At 40.7% G+C, this 23,800-nt stretch overlaps 2 protein-coding genes across 3 annotated transcripts; one reads left to right on the forward strand and one right to left on the reverse strand.

Moving 5' to 3' along the window:
- The first annotated feature begins 1,271 nt into the window (after window positions 1–1,271).
- rereb (arginine-glutamic acid dipeptide (RE) repeats b) lies at window positions 1,272–14,220 on the forward strand. 2 transcript variants are annotated; one of them, XM_022212194.2, is made up of 17 exons: window positions 1,272–1,574; window positions 2,476–2,524; window positions 3,996–4,120; window positions 5,840–5,939; window positions 6,046–6,144; window positions 7,049–7,129; window positions 7,244–7,397; window positions 7,528–7,614; window positions 7,716–7,909; window positions 8,054–8,215; window positions 8,484–8,594; window positions 8,824–9,950; window positions 10,903–11,107; window positions 11,191–11,893; window positions 11,988–12,128; window positions 12,232–12,406; window positions 13,197–14,220. In XM_022212194.2, the coding sequence occupies exons 1-17, from the start codon at window positions 1,549–1,551 to the stop codon at window positions 13,228–13,230; spliced, it is 3,573 nt and encodes a 1,190-aa protein (XP_022067886.1). In that variant the 5' UTR covers window positions 1,272–1,548; the 3' UTR covers window positions 13,231–14,220. The 2 variants fall into 2 exon arrangements, with proteins under 2 accessions (XP_022067886.1, XP_022067887.1); XM_022212195.2 differs by having other exon boundaries at window positions 8,057–8,215.
- A 442-nt stretch (window positions 14,221–14,662) lies between these two features.
- Window positions 14,663–23,727, reverse strand: LOC110963720 (PPARGC1 and ESRR induced regulator, muscle 1). Its single transcript, XM_022212191.2, has 3 exons — window positions 18,922–23,727; window positions 18,717–18,833; window positions 14,663–17,258 (listed from the first exon to the last, which is right to left on the reverse strand). The coding sequence occupies exons 1-3, from the start codon at window positions 21,773–21,775 to the stop codon at window positions 17,170–17,172; spliced, it is 3,060 nt and encodes a 1,019-aa protein (XP_022067883.2). The 5' UTR covers window positions 21,776–23,727; the 3' UTR covers window positions 14,663–17,169.
- Between the last annotated feature and the right edge of the window lie 73 nt (window positions 23,728–23,800).

The raw sequence follows: 23,800 nt of genomic DNA on the forward strand, positions 1-23,800 counted from the left end.
ACCTCATGAAGCTCATCCAGAGAATGCCAAGGGTTTGCAAAGCAGCAATCAAAGGAAAGGGTGACTATTTTGAAGAATCTAAAATATAAAACATGTTTTAACTTATTTCTTATTTGTTTACCACATAATTCCACATGTGTTTATTCATAGTTTTCATGCCTTCAGTGAGAATCTACAATGTAAATAGTCATGAAAATAATTTTTAAAAATTACATATCAGAAGGTGTGCCCAAATTTTTAACTGGTAATGTGTATTATATATTTAACAAAATATATAATACACAATACCAGTTAAAAATTTAGACATGACTTCTCATTCATTGCTTTTTATTTAGGCTATTTGTTTTATTTTCTACACTGTAGATTAATACTCACAATGAACACATATTTTACAACATAATTCCGTATGTATTGTTTTATAGTTTTTTTTGTCTTCAGTATTAACCTACAATGTAGAAAATAATTAAATGAAAACCATTGAATGAGGTGTGTCTAAACGTTTGACTAGTTGTGTATATTATACATATATACATATTAAATAAATGTAATATATTACATATTACTAATATGTATATGGACATATGTGTGTGTGTGTGTGTGTGTGTGTGTGTGTGTATATATATATATATATATATATATATATATATATATATATAAAACTATATCTTAAATGTAAAATACTGTTCATTATTCATTATTATTGGGTTCTGTAAAGCGTCTTGAGACGAGTTGACTGTAATTGACGCTATATAAATAAAATTGAATTGAATTGAATTATTATAATTACTATTATATTGTTGGTTAAAATGATGTGATGCAAAATATGTACTATTATTTTTTATTATAGCTTTTCAAAATAGGTGTATTTATATCAATATATATTTTGGTGTTATATATATTTACCTATGTACCTGTATAGACATAGAAAAATAACATCTATAGAGTGTTTCTGAGTGTATGTATGTGTATTATTAGTAGTAATAGTAATATTGATAATATCAAATTACTGGTTAATATGATGAGATGCTGTATATCTACTGTTATGCTTAAATTTTATTAGCAGCCTTATTTAAAAAAAAAACATTCGGATGTTTATCTTTGTGCGTAAAATACTTAACCCAAAGCAAATCGGTCTGTAAATACGAGGAAAACTGGCAAAAACAAGTGTTTCGCCAGCATCACGGCGCTAAATTGGTGACGAGTGGCGTCCAGTGGTGCTAAGTGTGTCGGTGCGTCTTATATAATAATGTTTAGCAACCGCAGCGGCGATATGTGGTTTGATTCATGGCCGTCTGTGCAGCAGCTGAAGAAGCCCCAGTGTCTGCTGCTGCTCATCCGCAGCACATGCTCAGTTATGTACACCCAGACAACTTTGAAGGCTTAGCTGTGGCTGCTGAGGTCATTGCACTGGAAAAAAAAATAGAGCGAGTCCCTCCACTACACCGCCTCCATTTTGAATAGCCATGTAATAGGGGATTCGCATAGTTTGTGTGTGTATCGCCCACTGCGCTGCGTAGTGTCAACAAGCCACATCCAAACACCCTCGACATGGACGACCTGTTCAGTCCGCGGAGGTAACTTAATTCACTCACCGTGTGCGCTTGTGTTGCGCTTGCAGTTTGTTTTGTCTGAAAGGTGTCTTTTGGTGATTTGTGGCGCTACTTTGAGGGCCGTTTGTATGAAATAGTCGGAGTGTCAGTGGTCACGAAGTTCGTGTCTGGCTAACAAGCTAGCCAAATAACAGCCTAACGCTGTTACTGTCTCGTTAGCAGCTAGCGGCTCCTGCACACAAAATGCCTTTCAGGTCGCTGTATTGTTGCTAACAGTTATTTGTGCGGCTGTTATTTGAATAATCTCAGTGAATCCGATTAACCAAATGTGTCGCTGGGTTTAATGAAGCGGCTGTTAAATTCCCGTAGGGCTTGACGTGTTTTCACACGGGCGGTTGCTAATGTGTGTCAACACGCAGCGCATGCTAACGTTGATATTTATTATTGATTGCATACTTTATCTGGGGTAACTACGTGGAGCAAGCAAACAGCTACTGTTACTGTCAACCTGTTAGGATCTCCGGGTTTAGCACACACTGTTCTCGTAATGGTGACTGTAAAAATTAGCTGCTCGTGTGTGATTGATTGACAGTGTTTTGCGGTAGCCGGAGCGTCGGATTTCATTCATGTAATAAAAGGAAACGTCGCAGGTCACAGCTGAGATTGGCTCGTAGATGTGGAGGGGCGGGATGTTATTCTGAAATCACTGTGCAGCCAGTGTGAAGGAAGCTGCACTGACTTCTACACAGATCGATCATACGTCTGTGTGCACACTGTCCAGCGTTAATTAACAACAATTAATGCAGACCGACTTCAACTGCACAGCTGGATCTGCTCTGCTTTAACCAGAGCTTACTCAGCAACTTATTCTAGCTGCTAAAGTGTCATGCAATTTTAATAAACACGTTTCACTTTTTAATTTTAGGAGCCTGAACAGCACACAGGGCGAGATAAGAGTGGGGCCAAGTCATCAGGTACAGTTTGATGTAACTGAAGTGTCTGTTTTTATATAGCCTATATATTTATATGCCAAAATCACCTGAAGAATTTTACGATTGTAAACCCATCTAGCGAATCTTGAGATGAAAATGTATTTTTCAAAGGGATTGCAACTAAACACACCCTTAGATGCAGAATAATTGGACCCTACAGTCCTCCATAAGTGGGTCAAAAGGACCCCAATAAGAATCAATTTGTTTTTATGCCATTTTTGTCATTTTGGTTAAGAGTTATTATAATTATAATTTGTGTTGTTGTTTGTATTATATTGTTGTCCATGCAAAAATTATTTCCTGTTTGAAATATGTTTGTTTTTCACTTTATAACATATGTTTAACATTTTGATAATTGGAAAAAGAAGAATATTGCACAAAACAGCAATAGAAGAATTGTAGATGTTTTTCCACTCTTTTCCTCCAGCTGTTGCTGCCCTCCATCCCTCCAAGCTTGTGCATCACCTCCTGTATGATGTTATCAGTGATAAAGAGCTTAGGGTAGTCTTACAAATATTACAGTTTCTTTAACAGTATAAAAAGGTAACTTAAGAATATCAAAATATGTTTTTGAGGAACAGCTGGAATATGAAAGGATACAAAGTTTTCATTACAAAGACATTGCAAGAAAACAACCTCACCAGACTCACTCGAGTGAAAATCAATGTTTTTACCTTGTTAACGTGTCTGTACCATGTTCTTTTAATGCTTTAAGACACATCATGCTGCAGTATATAAAGCATCTCAAAAGCACAGATTTACACTTCTAGGTTTGTCATATATATATATATACAATTTAAAAACTAGTCCTGTTAACTTGCAGAGTGGGGGCTTTATGTATCATTTTTTTTGTTCAGCATCAGTTGATGTTGAAATTACTCAAGTACTACAAATTGCCATTGGAGTAATAGGTGAGCTGGTGTGCTCGAGCTTGAAGCAGCAGAGGAAATGTAATTAGAAGCAGAAGCGTCACTGCTTTGCACATTCTGGAGGAATCAATGTTATAACGTTATATCTAAACCATTTTAAGGCACAGAAGGAATATTTTCATTGGAAAAATCAAAATATGTCATTTTAGTACATAGACAATAGTTTTAGTGGTTTATTTAATGACTGTAGGACTTCAAGAAGCTCCACAATTTGCCCAACATCTGTAATTTTCAGTGGACTTTGTGTGTGTTCATGTCATCAGCAAAATGTACTACACTGCAGTATCTTCTTTAGCATCTTGTTTTGTGAGACATCCTGCAAAATCTGTTTGATCATGATGCAATCCTTCATCCATCAATTACTTCAATACCCATTCTTGCAATGTTTGTTTACTTAGCTGTCCGTGTCTTCTTAAAATGTGATGAATATTTCAGATGTTTTGTGATGGAGTTATGACAATGCTGTAAATTCTGGCCACACAGTTTTGTTTTGTTTTTCTCATCTGTCCTTGTTTTTACTGCAGGCCAAGCTACCAGAGTTGCAGCAACGGCCTGCACCTGGTTTACAGACTCAGACGGAGAGCGAGGAGCTCATGTGGACGCCTGGGGTCAATGACTGTGACCTTCTCATGTACCTCAGAGCTGCCAGGTCTGTGTCTGAACTTTATTAGCTTGAAGGTCCCGCTACCGTGGTGAAATTTGTTAATGAGTAAATGTCTATAAAGTTCAGTACCATGCAAATCTACAAAAAAAAACAACAATAGAATATTTTCAAACTGTGTCAATTTAATAGAATTTACAATAAACTCTGATTATAAAAATTTAAATGTCCTTATTGTACAACAAAGTGCAAATGTTATTTAGTGCTTTCAACTGAATACATGCTCTCAATATCCTCCTGACAACCAAAGGGAATAACGCTATCTTTCAATCTTTTTTTGTGATTTTGCTGCCATTGTGGAGCTAAAACAACAACTCACAATTTAGAATTTTATAAAAATATTTTTAGTTTAGAGAGAGAACGATTTTACCATTAAAAAATAAACAACACCACTTCGGAATCAAAATAGGCCGACAAGAGAACAAGAACGTCAATCCAATCTCTAATGAAAGTTTAAGAAACTAAATTAGTTAACAATAGTGTAAAAATTCAAGAGGTTGAAAGAAAAATATTAATAACTATTTATTTATTACATGAATTGTTTTACATTCAACGTGTTTGTTACCCCACAAACAAATGTGTTTTGGGTCAGACATTTGAATGTAAACACAGAACTAGCGTGCTAGTTAGCTATTAGCTAATCCCATTAAATGGTTCTCATGTCCCCTATAACTGACGTTCATAAAGTTGCTATTATTTTTCCTAACAAAAAGTTTAACTGAACCCTAACCCCAATTTATATTTCCCGACATGTTCATACACAGGCATAATAACATACATAGGCAAAAGAACGATATGTTAAACATTTTTGACTGAAATTTTCTCTTTTCCTGGCAGGCGCATTTTGCTCCCGCCTTCATTTTGTCTCAGCGTGAAAACAAAGTTCCCGTTTTCCCACCCAATCACTTGAGATATCATTAGAAAGGCCAGGATGTCCTCTAATAAACACATCAGGATTTAATATTGCTGCTCAAACGAGTCAAATGTCCACTACAGAGGACATTAATGAGTGGGCCAGGTCTCAGGAGGATATGTGACTTAATTGTTTTTGTTTAATGTGGTGCTGTAACTGTAAATAAATATTTTGTTGTTGTAAATATTTATCAAAAGTAACACACACAAATAACCAATATCAGTGGCTGATCTGCCCGTGTTAATACCTGTGTGGTAAAGGACATTTTTAGCTGGTCACAATGCATTTAACTCAGTTTAAACATATTTAATGTCTCAGTTCGTATATTTTTATTTGAATTTCCTGCACCAGACTACTACGTAAAGACTTAACAACGAGGCGATTGAATGCGATTCACATTCACACTGGATTTAGAGCATCTTGCTTTTTCTCAGGGCTGAGTGTGGGCTTGATGTATTCATTTTGGATTTCAAACACATTTTCATTAGTCAGCACTTGTGTCAGTTTAAAAAATGCGGAGCAAGTTGCTCCAGTCAGACAAGTGTCACGTTAGTTTGCTCTTAAGCTGCCTGGTTTTTTATCTGCCTTCCATATTTACCTCATTTCTTGAATGTCATGCAAGCAGGAAATGTTTTAAAGAGAGCAAGGGATTAAGTGAGACATTAGCAGTAGTAGTTTACGGCTGCAGAAGTCAGGACTTGTTACAAATCAATTCAGAATCACACACACAAAGTCAAACATGCTGCCTTCATTATTAGTTTCATCTAGTAGCATAAATATGTTTTATTTTCCAGGAGCATGGCAGCGTTTGCAGGGATGTGTGATGGTGGATCTACAGAGGATGGATGTTTAGCAGCCTCGCGCGATGACACCACACTCAACGCTCTTAATATGGTGCGCAGCACAACTTAATTTATATCATCATTGCCCATTATTTTCCAGGAACAACAACATTGTTTTGCAAATGTACCAAAATGTACGTTTCTTTTCTCCATTTTAGCTCCATGCAAGTCATTATGATGCAGCGAAAGCTCTCCAGCGTCTGGTTAAGAAGCCTCTTCCGAAACTTATTGAAAAATGCTGGTCGGAAGATGATGTGGTGAGACATCTCATGTTGTTACACAGCTCCAAGGCTCATTTAGTCAAACAGTGTATTTTAGAGTCAATTTTCTTTCTTGTACTCTGAGTACTGCTGATTATCGCACTGGCAAGACTGACTTCATATTCCTGAGAAGGAATATCCTTTAAATTGTTTATTTTGTTTGCTCAACATTGTCAAAAGCAGCAGGAAGTGCATTTGTGTGGTCTGTAAACAGAGTGTACATCATAAGCATAAGCTAAGTCTATGAGAAAGTGAACCAACTTCCTGCTGGATTTGGTACTTCAGTAAACATTCTCTCCATGAGTTTATGATCTCAGTCATTAGTTTCAAGACTCCTTCAGTACAGCGTGATGTTCATTTTGTAAGTTATCATCTCATTTAGATAAAATAGATGATAAGGCAGGGTGTGACTACTTTGTGATTGACATGGGTGTGTATAATGCCCCGGAGTTCTCAGTCAGATCCACAACTTGTTTGACAAAATGACAACAATCAAATTCCCACCCAAAAGCTTTGAAGCAGTAATCTACAAACCAATGGATGGAACCAGGTTAAAGCCTTAATCTGAGGTTTTTAAAGCATTTAAAACATATTTAAGTTGTTTAAAGTGAAGGCGGTATAGATTAATTTCTTTCTGTTATTCGTTAACCTGCTGTCTTAAATTACTCTTCAGGTAGCTTTTAATATGATTCAAACCTGCAGTAGCACTCTATCTTCTAGCATCCACAATAGTTTCATATGGCAAATTAGTTTAATGCTTCTGTTTATAATAGTAACATCAGCTGTGTGTTTATTAAATTACACTGTGTACAATAACTTATTTGCCAAGTGTTCTGGAGGATTTTGTTTTTCAACTAAATATCATTTAATTTTTCCTCCTCCTGTTTTTTTTTCCCCGCAGAAACGCTTCATCAAAGGCTTGAGACAGTATGGAAAGAATTTCTTTCGCATTCGGAAAGACTTTCTGCCCAGCAAAAAGACTGTAATTACTTGTTTTTGCATACAAAATGATTTATAGTCGTACACCGAGTCGTTGTGATATCCGGATATCCGTGATGAGAACTTTCAGTCACACTGAAGTCTGTGTTCTCTCCAGGGAGAGCTGATCACCTTCTACTACCACTGGAAGAAAACTCCAGAGGCTGCAGGGACAAGAGCTTATCGACAACAACGCCGCCAGCCATCCTCTCGCAAAGCAAAAACTCGATCTGTGGCAGCCCCTGTGAACACCCCATCCAGAAACTATTCAGGTCAGCACCTCTTAATGTCCCTCAGAAATGTTTTGCCCCGTCTGTTGAACTGACATGTTAGCTTTTGCGATCAACAGATATCACGTGATCTGGACTTTGGCATGATGTAAGCTGCTGTTTTCTTTTGCAGTGGATGCAAGTTCTGCCAGTGAGGATGATCTTGATAGTGAAGACAGTGAACAGGATTCCAAGAGCTGCAGCCACTGTGGTACAACTAGTAAGTTTTTAATTTGCTTTTTAGCAGATTCAGCAGTACTTCATGCAGCGGTACCCAATTTGAACCTGAGAATTTTAAACAGATGTTTTGTGTTTGAACAGGTTCTAAGGATTGGCACCAGGGTGGAAGAGACAACCCTTTGTTGTGCACGACTTGTCGCACGTATGAAAACAAACACGGCTGTCTACCGCCAGCTCCAAAGTCTGGAAACGCTCCGTTCATGTTTAAACCTGTTAAAGCGGAAGAGGAGGTGAACAGCAAGCATGGCATGAGGACACGGCGCAGCAGAGCCCCTGTAAGTCTGAGGCTGAGATCTATCACATGATCAATTTATTATTATTATTATGATTATTACTACTTCAATTTTAGAAGGTGAAACGTGCCTTTCCTTTCTTGGATTTTAACAATATTACCTGTTAATTTTCCGTTTTTTTTAAAGCAGTTGTCATCTTTAAGAAGTGGCCACAGGAGGCTCACAGGCTCCCCGACGAGTGAGGATCAGCAGTCCAGTAACCAGCCCTCCCCGACTGGAGGGATCTCTAATTCTTTGCGGTCATCTTCCACAGATAATAAGAATGACTCCACTAAGAAAACAAACAAGGTAAGCCGTTTATATACATTCCATATTCGTATACATGTGAAAATTGTGTGACACTATGTTGTCTCAGTAGAGGGGGGGTTGTTTGAAGATTATTGAGAGACAGGTTTGTTGCAGTTGTTCATGTAGTGAAATAAAGAAATCAGACAGGAGAGCTGATTGTGGCTGTTTTTTGAAATCGTACTGCTACAAAGAGTGCAACTGAACTGATCCACACATCAACATCGTCTTTGTGTGGTGTCTGTTATTAACACCCTTGCTGTTTCTGCAGAAGATAAAGGAGGAGGTAACGTCACCAAAGACCACAAAACGTGTACGGGAGAGTCCTGCTCAGGAGCCTGACGAGCCTGAAAAAGTTACACCAAAAAGGCCAAAGACACAGGTAAGAGAGCAGCAACACAACTCTGTTTTTATGATAAACACAGCTTAAACAAACAGGCACAGTAAACATTTAGTTTTGTTGAAATTCGCACATCTCTGATTACTGATTACCTCTGTTATTCTTTTAGTGTCTGTGAAAAAGCTGCAGTTAGTTTTATAGAGCAGAGCGGCACTACAGTGTTTACAGAGCTCAATAAATGTAATGTCCACTGGCTTGTTTGTTCCTCCAGGACCCACAGGGCTCCCGGTCAGACGGAGAGGCCGAGGTAGAGGAGGAAAGTTCGTCAGAAAGCCGGAGTGCTCAGGATGATGGCAGCAGTGACACCAAAGACATTGATCAAGACAACCGCAGTTCCTCTCCCAGCATTCCCAGCCCTCAACAGGGCAACGAGAGCGACTCCGACTCATCCGCCCAACCAAACGGTGTCCCATCGGAGCCCGTGGTCCCTGCTGCCGTGCTGGCCGATACTCCAGTCCCGCAGGCCCTCCCCTCTCAGGGCCCGACCATCACTCCTCAGCCCCCGCAGAGCATGAACTCTGCTGATCCAGCCCAGAGCCCCCCTCCTCCCTCTCCAGACCCTCCTCAGCCAGCCGTCGGTCAGTCAGGTGCCGCAGTGGCCTCCAACAACCGAGCACAGCCCGCCTCTCACTTTCTTCCTGGTCCATCTCCTCTTCCACTGGGTCAGGACCGCCCGCTTTCTCCAGCTTTTCAGGTCCCGCCTGCTCTGAACTCTGCACAGGCTCTGCAGCCATCTCAGACCCCTCAGCGACCTCCACCCTTCTTTAGGGAGGCACAGCTCACCCAGCCTCCTCTTTCTGGCTCCCAAATCAAGCCTCCTCCCACCACCCCTATTCCACCTTCACACAAGCAGCTACCACACCAGTCTGCCACACCTTTCCCCCAGATGCCCTCTAATCTCCCCCCTCCTCCTGCTCTAAAGCCCCTCAATTCTCTGCCCAACCAGCATCCTCCAGGTGCCCCCCCTCCTCCTCTTCAGCTGATGCCGCACCCTTTGCCAGTGCAGGCACTTCCAACCCAACTTCCAGTGATCTCTCAGGTCCAGACCCCCCCTGGAAAGAGCGCAACTTCCTCTCACCCTCCTGCTGCAGCCTCCCACCCTCTCACCTCCGTAGCATCGTCTTCTGCGATTGGCCCGGTCCCGAGTCTGCAACCATCCTTCCCTCCTCTTCCTCTGAGACCATCGTCTAGCGGCGCAGCAGGAGGATCACAAGTTCAGATTAAAGAAGAGCCACTGGATGAGATAGAAGAGGCTGAGAGTCCGCCGTCTCCTCCTCGGAGCCCCTCACCGGAGCCCACCATCATCAACGTGGCAAGCCATGCCAGCCAGTCTGCACGGTCGGTCGTTAATATATAGAATAATTTAAGGAATCCAAGGCTTAGTCACCTGTAAAAAGAAATGTTTTGAATAGAGCTGATCTCACTTAATGTGCCACTGAAAATTTTTGTAGCTGAAAAGGATAATTCTGGTAACAATTCTTTGTGTCACTACAAGTGACAATTTTCATAGTATACGACTGGATATGTGAACCATTTTAAAAAATAAATAAAATATTGACTGTAGATGCTTTAACCAAGGTATCTAAACGAGGGTTTTTTGACTGGTCTACACATTGTTGGCCACTAAGCTGCAAAAATGTTATGTGACAAGAATTAGAGTTGTTTTAACACCTTATTTGGACTGAATATAAGTGCTGAAATCCATCTCTAGTTAAAAATGTGTTTGCATATTCATAGATTCTGGGTTTTTCAATGAGAGACAAAAATTTGGAAAACCCATGTCAGACAGGACAGCATCTCTTCAGATTTTCTTTTAGGTTGACCCAGACAACCTAAAACCATTCTTTGCAAGCCAGCTTGCCCGTCCACACATTGAAAAATGGTTGAGAGCCACTGTGTCGCTTCACTTCCAAATGGGCTCTGGTATAATGCAGATAGTGTCTGTATTAAGCATTGGTTGAACTGAAGCTCTCATTGCTCTCTCTAAAGATAATTTCGAAGTTTGCCTTTGTTTTCATTTCCAAACAAGTGTTGTTGTTTTTTTTAAATGCAGTTAAACTGTTTAAAATCTGCATAACTGCCAGTGTGGATGTTACGTCAACTTTGGCGTAGATTTCTGCAGAAATACCATTAGAACCAAACCTAATTTTACTAAAACTTCAAGAAGTAAGTGTCTGGTTGAACAGCATTGTGTATGAGCTCGTCAACCTTTAAAGACGTAATGATGTGATTTTGTGTGAATTCAGTTGAAGGCTCCTGCTCATTATTGCACATCTGTTATTTCTTTCAGATTCATCAAGCACTTGGATCGTGGCTACAACTCCTGTGCTAGAACAGACCTTTTCTTTACTCCACTGTCATCCTCCAAACTGGCCAAGAAGAGAGAGGAGGCTGTGGAAAAGTCCAGGAGAGAGGCTGAGCTCAGCGCTCGGCAAGAGCGTGAAAGGGAGAAAGACAGAGAGAGAGAGCGAGAAAGAGAGGCAGACAGAAATGCTGTGAGTGCAATGTTCCTTTTATTAAGCGTCTTGTGTCACACACAAAATGTGTCAGCTATCTCACACACACTCTTTGCTTACAGAGAGCCTCCAGCTCCTCCCATGACAGTCGTATGAGTGAGACGCAAATGGCAGCTCAAGGCCACGGGCGTCCCTCCTTTGAGCAGCCACCCACCACTGTAGCAGCTGTGCCCCCTTACATCGGCCCTGACACACCTGCCCTGCGCACTCTGAGTGAATACGCACGACCCCACGTCATGTCCCCCACCAACCGCCACCATCCTTTCTATGTGTCTCTGAGCCCTGGTGAGCCTTTGCTGGCCTACCACATGCCAGGCCTGTACAGCGCCGAGCCGAGCCTCAGAGAGCGTGAGCTGAGAAACCTCAGAGAGAGGGAACTCCGTGAGAGGATGAAGCCCGGCTTTGAGGTCAAACCTCCAGACCTGGAAACCTTACACCCCTCAGCCAACCCCATTGAGCACTTTGCCAGACATGGAGCGCTGGGTCTCCCACACATACCCGGCCCTCCTCACCCCTTCGCACCGTTCCATCCTGGGCTGAACCATCTGGAGCGGGAGAGGATGGCACTGGCAGGACCTCAGCTGCGCCCGGAGCTGAGTTACGCTGAGCGGCTCACTGCAGAGCGGCTTCATGCGGAGAGGATGGCCTCTGTGGCAACTGATCCTGCTACCAGGCTGCAGATGCTCAATGTGACACCGCATCATCATCAGCACTCTCACATTCACTCCCACCTCCACCTGCACCAACAGGACCCCCTCGGTCAAGGTGAAGTTAATTCACTAGCTGCAATCTACATGGATGTCTGAACACTACCTATTTATATATGCCCATTCACTCTATGTTTTATTTCTTCATACAGGTTCAAGTCCTCATCCTCTAGTTGACCCCCTGGCAACAGGACCACGTTTGGCCCGATTCCCCTTCCCTGGTGGTCCGATTCCCAATCCTTTACTCAGCGAACTTCCCCATGATCACGAGATGCTGCGTCATCCACTGTTTGGTTTGTATTCCCAGCTTGTACCATGAGCACTGGCCACAGCTGGAATCCTTTTTGAGTTGAGATGCTTCAAACTTGATCTATTGTACATTTGTGGTTTTTATAGGAGCTGCTTATCCACGAGAGCTGCAGGGCCCGATTCCTCAGATGTCTGCCGCTCATCAGCTCCAGGCCATGCATGCTCAATCTGCAGAGCTGCAGAGGATGGCAATGGAGCAGCAGTGGCTGCACGGACATCACCTACATGGAGGCCCTCTACCGAGTCAGGAAGATTACTACAGGTGAGGCCTTTAAATGTGTGTCATTGCTTGAGGAATTTGAGTATTTTTATAAATCTTTTAGCAGTTATTGCTGTTTCACCAAGAGTTGATGCTGTGTATCAAGTACATAATATGAAAGTCAAAAAATTAAATGATATACTCAAAGAAATAATCATCATGTTACAGAGACCTGGTTCTACCTAATTTCTCTTATATATTTGTCTTTAATTTCATTTTTCTACTCAACTTCTTCTGTCATTGTGCACTGCCTGCTCTGCGTGCCGTTTTAATTGTCCCTGGCAGCAAATTAAGTTTTCTGAATCTAAATATTTACGCTCATTATTTCGGCTTCTTTCCAATTGGATTGCTAGTTTTAACCAGCGTATCAGCAAAGCAAAACGCAAACATGAACACTTGGTAGAGCTAACCTCTGACAGACCTGAAATTTATGAGCTCTCATAAATTTCGGACGCTTTCATCTGCACTGTTATTTAGATGCTGGAAAAAAAGAGGTGAATAGAAACCGTTAATGAAACTTGCTCTTGCTTGCACTTGAAAATAACTGTCGGCACACCCATGTCTGTGTAGTGGGAGACAGAAAGTTTCTTTGTCAGTGATTAAACTGTGAGACAGTTTTGTAACTGAATCTTTCTGGAGCACCCTTTGTACTGTCTCGGTGTCTTTTTGTTATTATATTCTTGCGCAACAAAATACCAGAATGGCTGACGTGCTGTCAGCATTGCTCAGTTAAACACATGTAGCACTTATGCACAACGTCTTTTATTATCTTTGCTTCTGTTTTTTTTTAAAGCCGTCTGAAGAAAGAAGGTGACAAGCCATCTTGAGTCGCAGGTGGTGCATGCCCTGAAACCCTACTTATACTCAATACTGTGTACTTTGAAACTGTAAGAGAATATTTTGTGTCCTTTTTTTGTTTGTTTTAATATATTTTAGAAGAATATTTGTGGATCTTTATGTGCATTCCTTGTTCAGCAGCACTTATTAGGACTGTCAAAGTCTGTCTGAGGTTTTCATATCACTTAAGAATTTATACTAGTTTTATTGTCAAAATAATTAACAGTCTCACTCGCTGATGTGGGATTTACAGTGACAGGTTTTCTCTAACCAGCTGTTTCATATGCAGTCATAAAAAGTTGCGAAAATTAAGCTCTTATAAAGGATATGAAAACAGACTGACTTAGGTGTTGACTTTAAATATCCCTATAATGATTTCTTAAAGATTTCCTTGTACAGAATGACATTTAAACCAGTGTGTGGATGATTGTAATGACCTAGCATGACTCAGTCTTCAGTTTTCACCAAACTAGAGTAGCAAGTTGCATTGTGGTGTTTAGACTTCGAAAGCTTAGTAGAGGTTGAATTTACTCTTAAATCTACTAAATATTTGTTTAAATCCTAAAGTTTTATAAATCAAGATATCTTTTCACATTATAACCGAAGCTTTTATTCACTCATTTTTGAGACTGTAAATATTCCATGCTCACGATATTCTATATGAATGAGTACTATTGATATATCAGTAGATGTGAACACTTGACCCTTGATTCAGCACGACAGCAGTAAACCATAAGCTAAAAGCAGTATATAGTATTATAAGGTGTGCTAATTATTAATTGGACCTTGATTTGTCTATAAACAAATCCAGAAAAGTGTATTTACATGGTTTTGATGAAAGTAACCCGATTTGACAGAACCTACATCCTGAGCATTTTAATGGAGTTTAAAAAAAAACTGCCTAAATTCAGTATTTATGTGACATAATATGAAAGTGTATCCATGGCATATTTATTTCAATAAATATTTCTGCAATGATACCTTATTCTTTTTGCACTTCATGTGGCATAAACACTGAGTTACCAGTTTTTTAGGTACACGTAGCTGTAATGAATGCAGTCAAATACAAACGTCCTGGAGTAAATCCTGCATTCATGAAGCTTATAAAGTAAAAATTTAATTTCCAGTGCCATTTTGAAGGCTTGTACTGCTACTGAATTGTGTTGTACTGAAAATAGAATATATAATTCAACTAAGAGTGTCGATGAATGTGAAAATCTGACATTGTAAAAGCTCTAAATCCAATCAAATAGGTCAAACAGTTAAATCAACTTAGCATCATAACCTTCATTGAAGATTGTGGTTTTGTTTGCGTTTCTTTTAGCTGGCTCTAAGTATGAACTGGCAATTGAATGTGTGTGTATATACTGTGGGAAAATAACTATTTTCCCTGCACTCATAAACTTGGACAGACACGAGTCACACATTCATGGATTTTATTGCATTAATTTACTTGTAGCACAACAGCTGTCATATAGTCACGTGCCCAGTTTTGTTTGACAAGAAATGTGTGTTCCGACAACAATCGTTTGCTTGTAGATCTTTACACAGTAAAACTACGGCACTGGCAACAACACATCATTTAGAAGTTCTACTGAAAAGCATCTGAGAGAGTAACACCAAACAGATATTACAGTTTTGATGTTTGATACGCAGTTGAAGCTTGCAATGACACAATCTTTTACTTTGAATTCAGTTCCACTACAGAGATGTGACGACATCACAGCTGATCCTTTAAGCTATCCAGCATTTTAACCCTTGTGTTGTCCTTCAGGTCAAAATTGACCCATTTTAAAGTTTGAAAATGTGGGAAAAATATATATATATTCACAATGAAACTTCTGATGTCCACATTTTCAATATTTTTTGTTGGAAAAAAAGAAATGTTAAAATGTTTAACATTCACAAAAAATCAACCAAAATCCAGCGAATTTTGCTGGATTTTGGTTGATATTTTTTGTGAATGTTCTTAAAGAAAATATAAGTTTTACTGATATATATGTAATCAGGATATTTTTAGGATTTTTTTGAAGATTTCTACTCATTTTTTGAGAATATGTACAAGAATTTTCTTGCCAAATTTGGGGGATTTTTTTTTAAAAATAGGACTTTTATAGGAAACTTTCAAGGGATTACTGAAATTTTCTCCCTGGACATTTTGCAAATTTTCAGAAATTTGGGGATTTTTTTTGCTGAACTTTGGGGTTTTTTTCAGACAAGGAAACAATATTTTTTGTTGCCCACAAATGAGGACAACATGAGGGTAAAAGCTACAGTTCCCCCACAAGAGCTCCCTCAGATTATTCTCACCTAAGGTGGTAGTGCATTGATCACTGAAGAAAGAAGCAAGAAAAAGTCTCAGTTGTTTCTCTACGGTGATGGTTTACACTGTGTGGTTTTACCCATTCAGGCTGGTAGAAATAAATTGCATAAAATAGTTTAAAAGTGGAAAATCCCTCTGACCTGCTCACAGCTTATGCAGCCTGGGGTGAAGGGTCAAAAGTAGGCATGACTTTTGGTTTAAGAACTCACAACCAAGAAAGCTGTTAATTTGCTGTATTAGACGGAGCTTTTCCGTCACACGCAACTTAATCTTTTCTTATGTGCGCATACATACAAGCCCAACATCTACAGCATGACCTCCTTTCAGACCTCCATCGTACTTTAATCCTTTACAAAGACATCCTGCACACACTTTACATCTGTTCAAAATCTACAACAGGGGTCACCAACTATATTTGCCAGAGGGCCAGAATTTTACCAGACAGTCACTTTGGGGGCCGGACCCTCAAACAAAAATTAAATAAAAATCGAATTTTGGCATAATATTATTATTTGATGTTCATTTTTTTATGTTTTTTCCATTTCATTACAAAACTGAAGGCATTTTTAGCCTTTATGAGTCAGTGCTCCTATCAGCTGTACCACAGTCAACCACTAGGAGTGATAGAGATATTTTGCCTCATCTCAAGTCAACTTTATTCACAGAGCACTTGAAAAAGAAACACCGCAGAAGTGACAGGAAAAGGCCTCTTAACACGGGTAAAATGGCACTCTCTAAGGCCACGAAACGAAAAGTTGATGTGGAAAACAGATCCTTTAATAATGACTGGACTGACTGCTTTAATAGTGTGGACCCCATGATATTTTCTCTTTGATCCTCACAATTTTGGAATCCAGTCGCGGGCCGGATTGGACGGTTCGGCGGGCCGGATTCGGCCCGCGGGCCGCCAGTTGATGATCACTGATCTACAAGCTGCTACTACACTATAGCTTGATTGCAGCTGTGTGACGTACAAAACCGAGCTTGAGGGACAACAGGGCATTCACAGAATGACACTCTGTACATTGTGGTCCACATATCAATATAAGCTTACCCAGGAGTGACGAACTGAAGTTACCAAAACATTAAAATGACCGCGGTTTCTGAAGTCTCTACAGTGTCAGTAGCTCTCCACCCCTTCCCAGTTCATTCCTATGTAGGACAAAACTTCAGTATCTGCCTATTATAGAACTATTACTATTATTACTACAACAACTTGATGCTAGTTTATAGCAAATTTGACTTCAACAGGACTAAATGGGGCATCTGTCAGGGATTTGCTGACTTCACAGACTTCATTATAATGAAGAAATGTGACCCACTACACAAAGTGTGTCGTAGTTATGTTATTAATCTGTATTGGACAACAACTTAACTCTGTGGATATGAGGTATATCAGGCTTTACCTACATTTTTACCATTAACATGCCCATCTAGTTTGTTTAAAAAGAACTTCCGGCACTACATTCTGAGCTGTAACATTTCGGTGTATGTGTACACTGAAACTCTTAAGTACCGAGCAGACACAGCATAATACAGTGCATGTATTTTTATGGATGGACCCAAGTGAAAATGTTTGGAATTGATTTCTTCTGTTTTGCACACATCAGGGCTCATCTTGAGGAGGGTTCTTCTTCTTTACGTACTGCCGCAGGTACTGGATGGCTGATAGTGCACTCACATTTGCTAGAAGAGCTGGATAGAATCCAATAAAGGTTATTTTTAATTAAACTTCAAGTCAAAAGATTAGATTCTTTACCTCCAAGTCATATTTGACATTTAAAGTTGCAATCTGGAAGATCCCTCTTGGTTGTCTTTGGCCGCACCTTTTGCAAATTTTCAGAAGTGTTTTTTCATCTCACTTTTCAGATTTCCAAAGAGTTTTACTTGTGTGATGTCGCCGGTCAGTTGTGACCTGTGCAACACCTCCATAAGTCGTAGGCTGTTTATAAAAGATGATGTAGCTCATGCAGAAGTCACTTAAGGCTGTATTATTTCTGATGACCAGCAGGTGACCCCTTTAGTTGCTAAAAAGGAAGTCTGAAAGTCTAGAAAGCAAGGAGAAAATCGCCTGAATTCTCGCTTGATGTATTACCTCAGTAAACATTGTCTGTATGAGGTAATGGACTCAATTACCACTGTCAAATTTTCCTAAATGCAATATCGTGTTTATTTTGTAAACTAGGGGAAAATAAGTAGAGTAAAAGAGTAAAATTCCCAATAAAGTAAAAATAAATAATATTTTGCTTTAGAGCACAGCTACCTTATGTTGACAGGTTGCTACCGTATGGGTGACAAAGTTTTCTCAGTCAGATTCACAGCTCAATTGTCACATCTGGTTTCAAAAGAATAACATAGTGGCAGTCAAATTTCAAATTTAAGTCTTTCAAACAGTATTCCATAAACTAATGGGTGACTTCATGGTGGCTACAAACAACCTTTAAATACATCCTATTGTGACCACACATGACGGCAAAATCTGTTCACCAATTCACACACGGATAAGTTGAAAACTCACATTTGATTCGCCCAGTCTCACTAGCAAGCTAACTCTCATCACTAACTGTGATTTAACGTGAAAATGCCATTGGTTTGTAAAACTGTAAATACAAGGACTTTTATATAATTTATCAACAACCTCATTTTGCAATAGGTTACATTTATTTACATGAAAATCTTCAAGATTGCCACTTTAAAGCTTCTGAAAACCTTGTGGTTTGATATAACATCTCAATGTTAAGCAGGAAAAACAGCAGATCACTGGAAAGAAAGCCACTGTGGGCCTGACTCCCACACAGTGATGATACAAAGGGATAAAATAGCCAAGAAGCAAGAGAGTAACAATAACTTGTTATTGTTAAGAACTTACCCACCCACTCTCATTAAATTTTAAATCTTGTGTAGCTAAATTCTGGTTAGTGCACAGAAATACTCTTTTCCCAACAGGTATCACCCACTTTAAACCAACTGGGTAGATGCAAACAATTTGTTTTTAACTGACTTTTTTAAGTGTGCCTGCATGATCCCACTGCTCACAGTAAGATGCTGATTAGGAAATGATGTTTTCAGGGCCTTTAATAGTGTATCTTAGGACTCAGATATCTGTTGAATAATGATTATAACAGCTTAATATAAATGCATGAAGTTTCATACCTGCTTTCCAGGCATCAGCAGCCTCAGGATCGGAGGATTTTAGTACCCAGGAAGCAAAAGCAATGCAGACCAAACACATGTCTGACTGCCTCAGAGTGGAGAAGATGCCCACACGTTCTGTAAGAGACAAGCACAACATAAAATGAATTTGAATACATCGCTTGTTTACTTTTTTTCTCCTGGTAAAACCAGACTACAGGCTTACTTGTCTGTATAGCATCCAAAATCCTCTGCTGCTCTTGTAGTTCTCTGAAGAGCTGAGAAGAAGTTGGGCAGATTCTTCCCTCGCTGAGCACCGTTACTCCTGGATCCTCACTTCTAATTGAGATCTTCTCCACCTCGACTGGAAACATCCAGGCACCAGACTTTCTGCACCAGATGCTGCCTTTGTCGGAGAAGCGAATCTTCCTTATCGACAGCAAGCTTTTCCAGCTGGATCCGTGTTGATCGGTGTGGATAAAAGAATGAGACACGACTCTGATTGGAGAGAACTCCTCCAGTCCCTCGCAGTTTGAACTCAAGAAAACAAAGTCCGGTTTTGGGAATGTGAGCTCTCTGACGGTGGGGTGACAACAAGAGAAAATGGGGATGGGTTTGTCCTCGCTGCACTGCAGAAAAGAGGATGACATTTCATCTCTGTATGTACAAAGAGTGTAGTCAAAGACAGGAGCCACTGAGATGTTCTCTGGATCATAAACAGTGACACACCGGGACTCAGCGTTCGCGTTATCCTCTGTGAAAAAGTATTCAAACTCCTCTGGGACGGATGTTTGATAATCTGCATCCAGTAAGTTTGTGCTGGTTAGTAAAGACGCAGGAAGTGGAGCTCCCAGGCTGCCGCTCACTTTCAAAACAGTGTTTTGATCCAGATATCTGCTGAGAGGCAGGCTGCTCTCATCATCACCAAGTGAAGACGACAAAGATAAACCCTCTGTGTTGAGAGCCTGGATGTTGTGTATGCTTCTGCTTTTTGTCATCCGTCTCGGCAGCGCAAGTTTGCTCAAAGTAGGGGACTCTAGACTGTCTAAACATTGTCCTGCGAAGTCCTCTAAAGGCACAGGAGTCTCCCTCCCCTCTGAGCTCGTCGACTCCTCCTCATGTGAAGAAAAAGAGTCACTCGTCCTTCGCTGGTTTTTGCTGTGAGGATCAGGACTGGGGTTCCTACTGGTGCCAATGAACTGCCAGTACTCTTCTTCAAAATCTGAGGTGGAAAACTCACAGCTGGAGCGATCCGGCTTGGATTCGTCAGAATGTGTGAAGTAGTCTGAGTCTGCAGTATCAGATGTATCCATGAGAGCGCTATCAGACAAGTTATACTCCACAGTGTCGCCTAGTAAACTGTGATTTGTAGGAGAATCTTCTGTGTTTGGTGTCACTGTTTCTTGTGTCTCTCTGGGTGGTGGACTTCTGCCCATCCTGAGCTGCAAGATGTCCTTTATTGTCAGCTTTTCCATTTCATCCCAAAAAGCCGAAATGGCGTAAACAGGCCGAGTGTGACCTGTAGCTTTAGCATATGTTTCTGGGCAGAGGGCCTCAGAGCAAGGAGTTACAGTTAAATCAGGAACAGGAAGTGGAGCGAGCTGATCGCACTCAGAGCTACCAGATGCTGAAAGAGTCATTTTGTCATTCTGGGGTTCAGGTGTGTTTAAAGGCCTGCAGAGCTTCACGCTGTGTGTGTCATTATCGCATGTGGAGATGTCATCTGGCACTTTGGTGGCTCTTTGGCTAACAGATGGAAATGTGAGGGAATTCTTGGCACTGGTGCTTTCATAACCTTCACAGTTAGTAGCTGCTGCATTGCCGGAGAGAGTCCCATCGACAGAGTGAACTTGTCCGTCCTGCGTTGGGTCAGCGTCGGTGTCCTCAGTCAGACTGAACAGATGGCTGTCAGATGTCAGAGATAATGAGCAGTGCAACTGTTGGGTTTCCATTAGAAGATTCTGAGGTTCCTCCACTGATTCAGCGGCTGACAAATAACTTTCAGAGTCAAAATTGTGAGTGGAGAGGAACTCAGCGCTGTCCTCGAGCTCGTCCGACTCCTCACTCTCCAACTCTGTGAATGCGTTTTGTGATGTGGATGCTGAGACACCTGGTTCAGATTTGTTTCTGTCCTTCTGTGGCTCTATGATATCTTCTTTGAGCGAGTGACTGATTACCAGCTTTTCTGACAAGTTCTCTTCTTCACAAGACATTTGTGATAAATCTGAAACACTCTCAGTGTTTGTTTCAACCCTTGGATGCCCTGAATTTGATTGCGTACCCCCACCTATCTGTGATTTGTTTTTATCTTCATTTTTCTCTAACTCTGACCCGTTTTCCAGTGAGTTCTCCTCACTCCTCTCTCCAGGGCTGCACACACCATTTCCCTCACGAGGTTTTTTTTGCTTTCGTTTTTTTTTCACAGACGTGGCACACGCTCGCTGTCGTGCAGGGCTGTCATTCACTGTCACAAACCAGCGCTCCCTCTCTGCTTTTAAAGCCACACTGCAGACGTCCTCACTCACACCTGTCTGTGCAGTGTGCAGCTCATTCACATTTAGTCCTGTCTGGTTGCAAGAAAGTGGGTCAGGCTCCTCTGTGGATTTGGTGTTACTCTCTGTTTGCACATCTTTTGTCAGTTCTTCAAATTCCCCTGAACTCTCCACATTTAGCAGCCTGTTTGTAACGCTGTCACTTGTCTCATCTTCTGTGTTGATGGGATTTCCTCCAGGACAGTCTAAACACACTTCAGATTCCTCAGCTGTTGTTGCAGCGTCATCCACTTGTCCTCTCGCATCACTTTCGTTAAGCTGCACTGACAGCTTTATGCGACCTGTGCGGCTCTCCTCTTCAGTGCAGCATCCTCCTGCAGCATTTGTTTCAGCTGCATCGGTGCTCTGCTGCGTCTCCTGCTGGCCTGAATTTCCCGAATCCTCCGAATCGCTGAGGCTCCAGTCATCAGGGCAGGCGAACCGAGGCTGCAGCACACAGCACTCCTCGCTCTCCTCGTAGAAAATAGTCCAGTCATGCTCTGCAATGTGAATGCTATGATCTAAATCATCCATTCTGATCCCTAACATGCTCTTCAATCTGCAAAAACACAACAATACCTACACTGTAATTCAGATATTTTGCATGACAACACAACAAAAGTGACCTCCTGTGATTTGCAGCGGTCCATCCTTGCTGGATTATGTTTGTCACATCAACACATCTGAGCTAAATATAGAGTCTGTGCATTTGTCTGGAGCTTAATGTTGCTTGTAATCACCTGCCGCTTGGTTGTGCAGAAACCTTTATTAGCTCATAGTTTGAGAGTTGACCTCAGAGCAGCAAAGCAACACCAGAGCACCTCAGTCACCAGCTCCATAACAGACCCCAAAATACTCCATGGCTCTGCTCTTAGAAAACAGGTCATATGATCTGATATGGAAAAAACAAATCTGCTGTCCAGTGTCAGAGTACGACAATTCATCTTAACAAACACACTCACTGGGTTGTTGTTTGCATAGTGAAGCTACAGAAGTTCCAGCGCTAGAACATGACACAAATATTCAAATAATTTTTAAAATTGCAGCCACTCAAATAATCCCTTTCAGTGTAATTTATATATATTTTTCAGTTTGAACACATTTTCTGCAGTATCGTTGCAGCTACGGGGTAAAATGTTGTATCACTTTGTCATCTTCAGTTTAACAGATCTTGTTCCACGTAAACTCTCCTCTGCTGCTCGTCAAAGTCATCAAAGGTCTCGTGTGTTGACGTTATTCACAAAGCCAACATGAAGCCTCCAGCTGCAGCACACAGTCAACAATGTGTCCCAGTCAACACAAACAGCAGCCTACCTGTTGCAGAAGGACAAATCATCCAGTTTGAAGGTGTCGGTGCCGTTTCCTGCGGGGACATTTCAGTTATGATGTCCATCTGTCCTTGCATATGTCAGACTGGGCCCTTTGCTCGGCTGTTATAAATAGAGCAGTATGTCCTGTCACACGTAGCTGCTGCTGCAAACGTCCTTGCGTCCATTACCAGAGGTATGACATTTCAGTCCCTCAAAATACAAACACTGATCATAACACAAACAAGAATTCCATTATCCAAACCCAGTGCGACATTATGCTACCGTCGTAAATATTTTACACATTTACTTAAATATGACATTAAATATGATTTAATTAAAATGACACTGTTGTTTTTATGCATTTAGGTACTTTAGGGTTGACTTCATATCTGGGTTGCATTGATAAAGACGCAGTTTCAATCCTGAAAATTGAAGTCTAAGTTGGGATTTGTCACAAAACATCTGCTTTTAAAGTCCTGTGCATGTTACATCTACACAGTATCTCGTCTCAAACAGAAACCAGTGTATGGAAACATCATTTCATTTACTACTAGTATGCTGCTTTTTTTGTTTGTTTGTTCTGTGAAAGTTCACCTCCATTCAGCGTTTCACTATACAAGACGACGTCAATATCATGCTATTATTGACGGCTGGTCTCACTCTTCCCCAGGGATAAAATACCAAATAACATCTGTAACAATATTTTGAACTGGAAGTTAAATGAATTATCTTTTATGTTATTTGGACGTTTTAGCTGTTTTACTCTGCAATTTAATTGTGTTTTCTTAAAAAATTGTTTATAATTAACCACGCCCGATGGGTACGTTGGCGGGATTATTGCATTCGGTGCGGTATCTGGCTGGGTAAGTATGTATGTATGTGGCTATGTCCGGTCAGATATCTCTGCAAGTGCTGAAGTCAGGATAATCAAACTTGGCACTGAAGATCAGTCTAAGGTCCCCTGCTCAGTTGTGGAGTTACAGGTCAGCAGATCAAGTAGGGAGGGAGATACGTACGATGATCAAAATTGATACATATTGCATCAGTTGTATAGGGAGGACAGGGTTTTCGCCAGCAGAGGGCGTGGTTCTGCCCTCTACTGAGGGCTCATCTAGTTTATTTTTTGGCAGATAGCTAGCTAGTTAGATAGGGCCTTAAAATGCAAGTTTTAGTTGGAATTTCTTTCAAAATATCTGCATCTCATCACGCACAATAAGCCCTTTTATTCACTCTTATCCTGCAATACAAATAATGAACAATAACT

The sequence above is a fragment of the Acanthochromis polyacanthus genome, chromosome 5, assembly GCF_021347895.1.
Source record: "Acanthochromis polyacanthus isolate Apoly-LR-REF ecotype Palm Island chromosome 5, KAUST_Apoly_ChrSc, whole genome shotgun sequence".
In the NCBI taxonomy this organism is placed as follows: domain Eukaryota; kingdom Metazoa; phylum Chordata; class Actinopteri; family Pomacentridae; genus Acanthochromis; species Acanthochromis polyacanthus.

Coding starts and splice junctions, on each gene's coding strand:
- rereb (XM_022212194.2), top strand. CDS start 1,549: ATGGACGACCTGTTCAGTCCGCGGAG. Junction 4,121..5,839: donor ATGTACCTCAGAGCTGCCAG/GTCTGTGTCTGA, acceptor TTTATTTTCCAG/GAGCATGGCAGCGTTTGCAG. Junction 8,595..8,823: donor CAAAAAGGCCAAAGACACAG/GTAAGAGAGCAG, acceptor TTGTTCCTCCAG/GACCCACAGGGCTCCCGGTC.
- LOC110963720 (XM_022212191.2), bottom strand. CDS start 21,775: ATGTTAGGGATCAGAATGGATGATTTAGATCATAGCATTCACATTGCA. Junction 18,834..18,921: donor TTTGGATGCTATACAGACAA/GTAAGCCTGTAG, acceptor TGTCTCTTACAG/AACGTGTGGGCATCTTCTCC. Junction 17,259..18,716: donor TGCTGATGCCTGGAAAGCAG/GTATGAAACTTC, acceptor GATTCTATCCAG/CTCTTCTAGCAAATGTGAGT.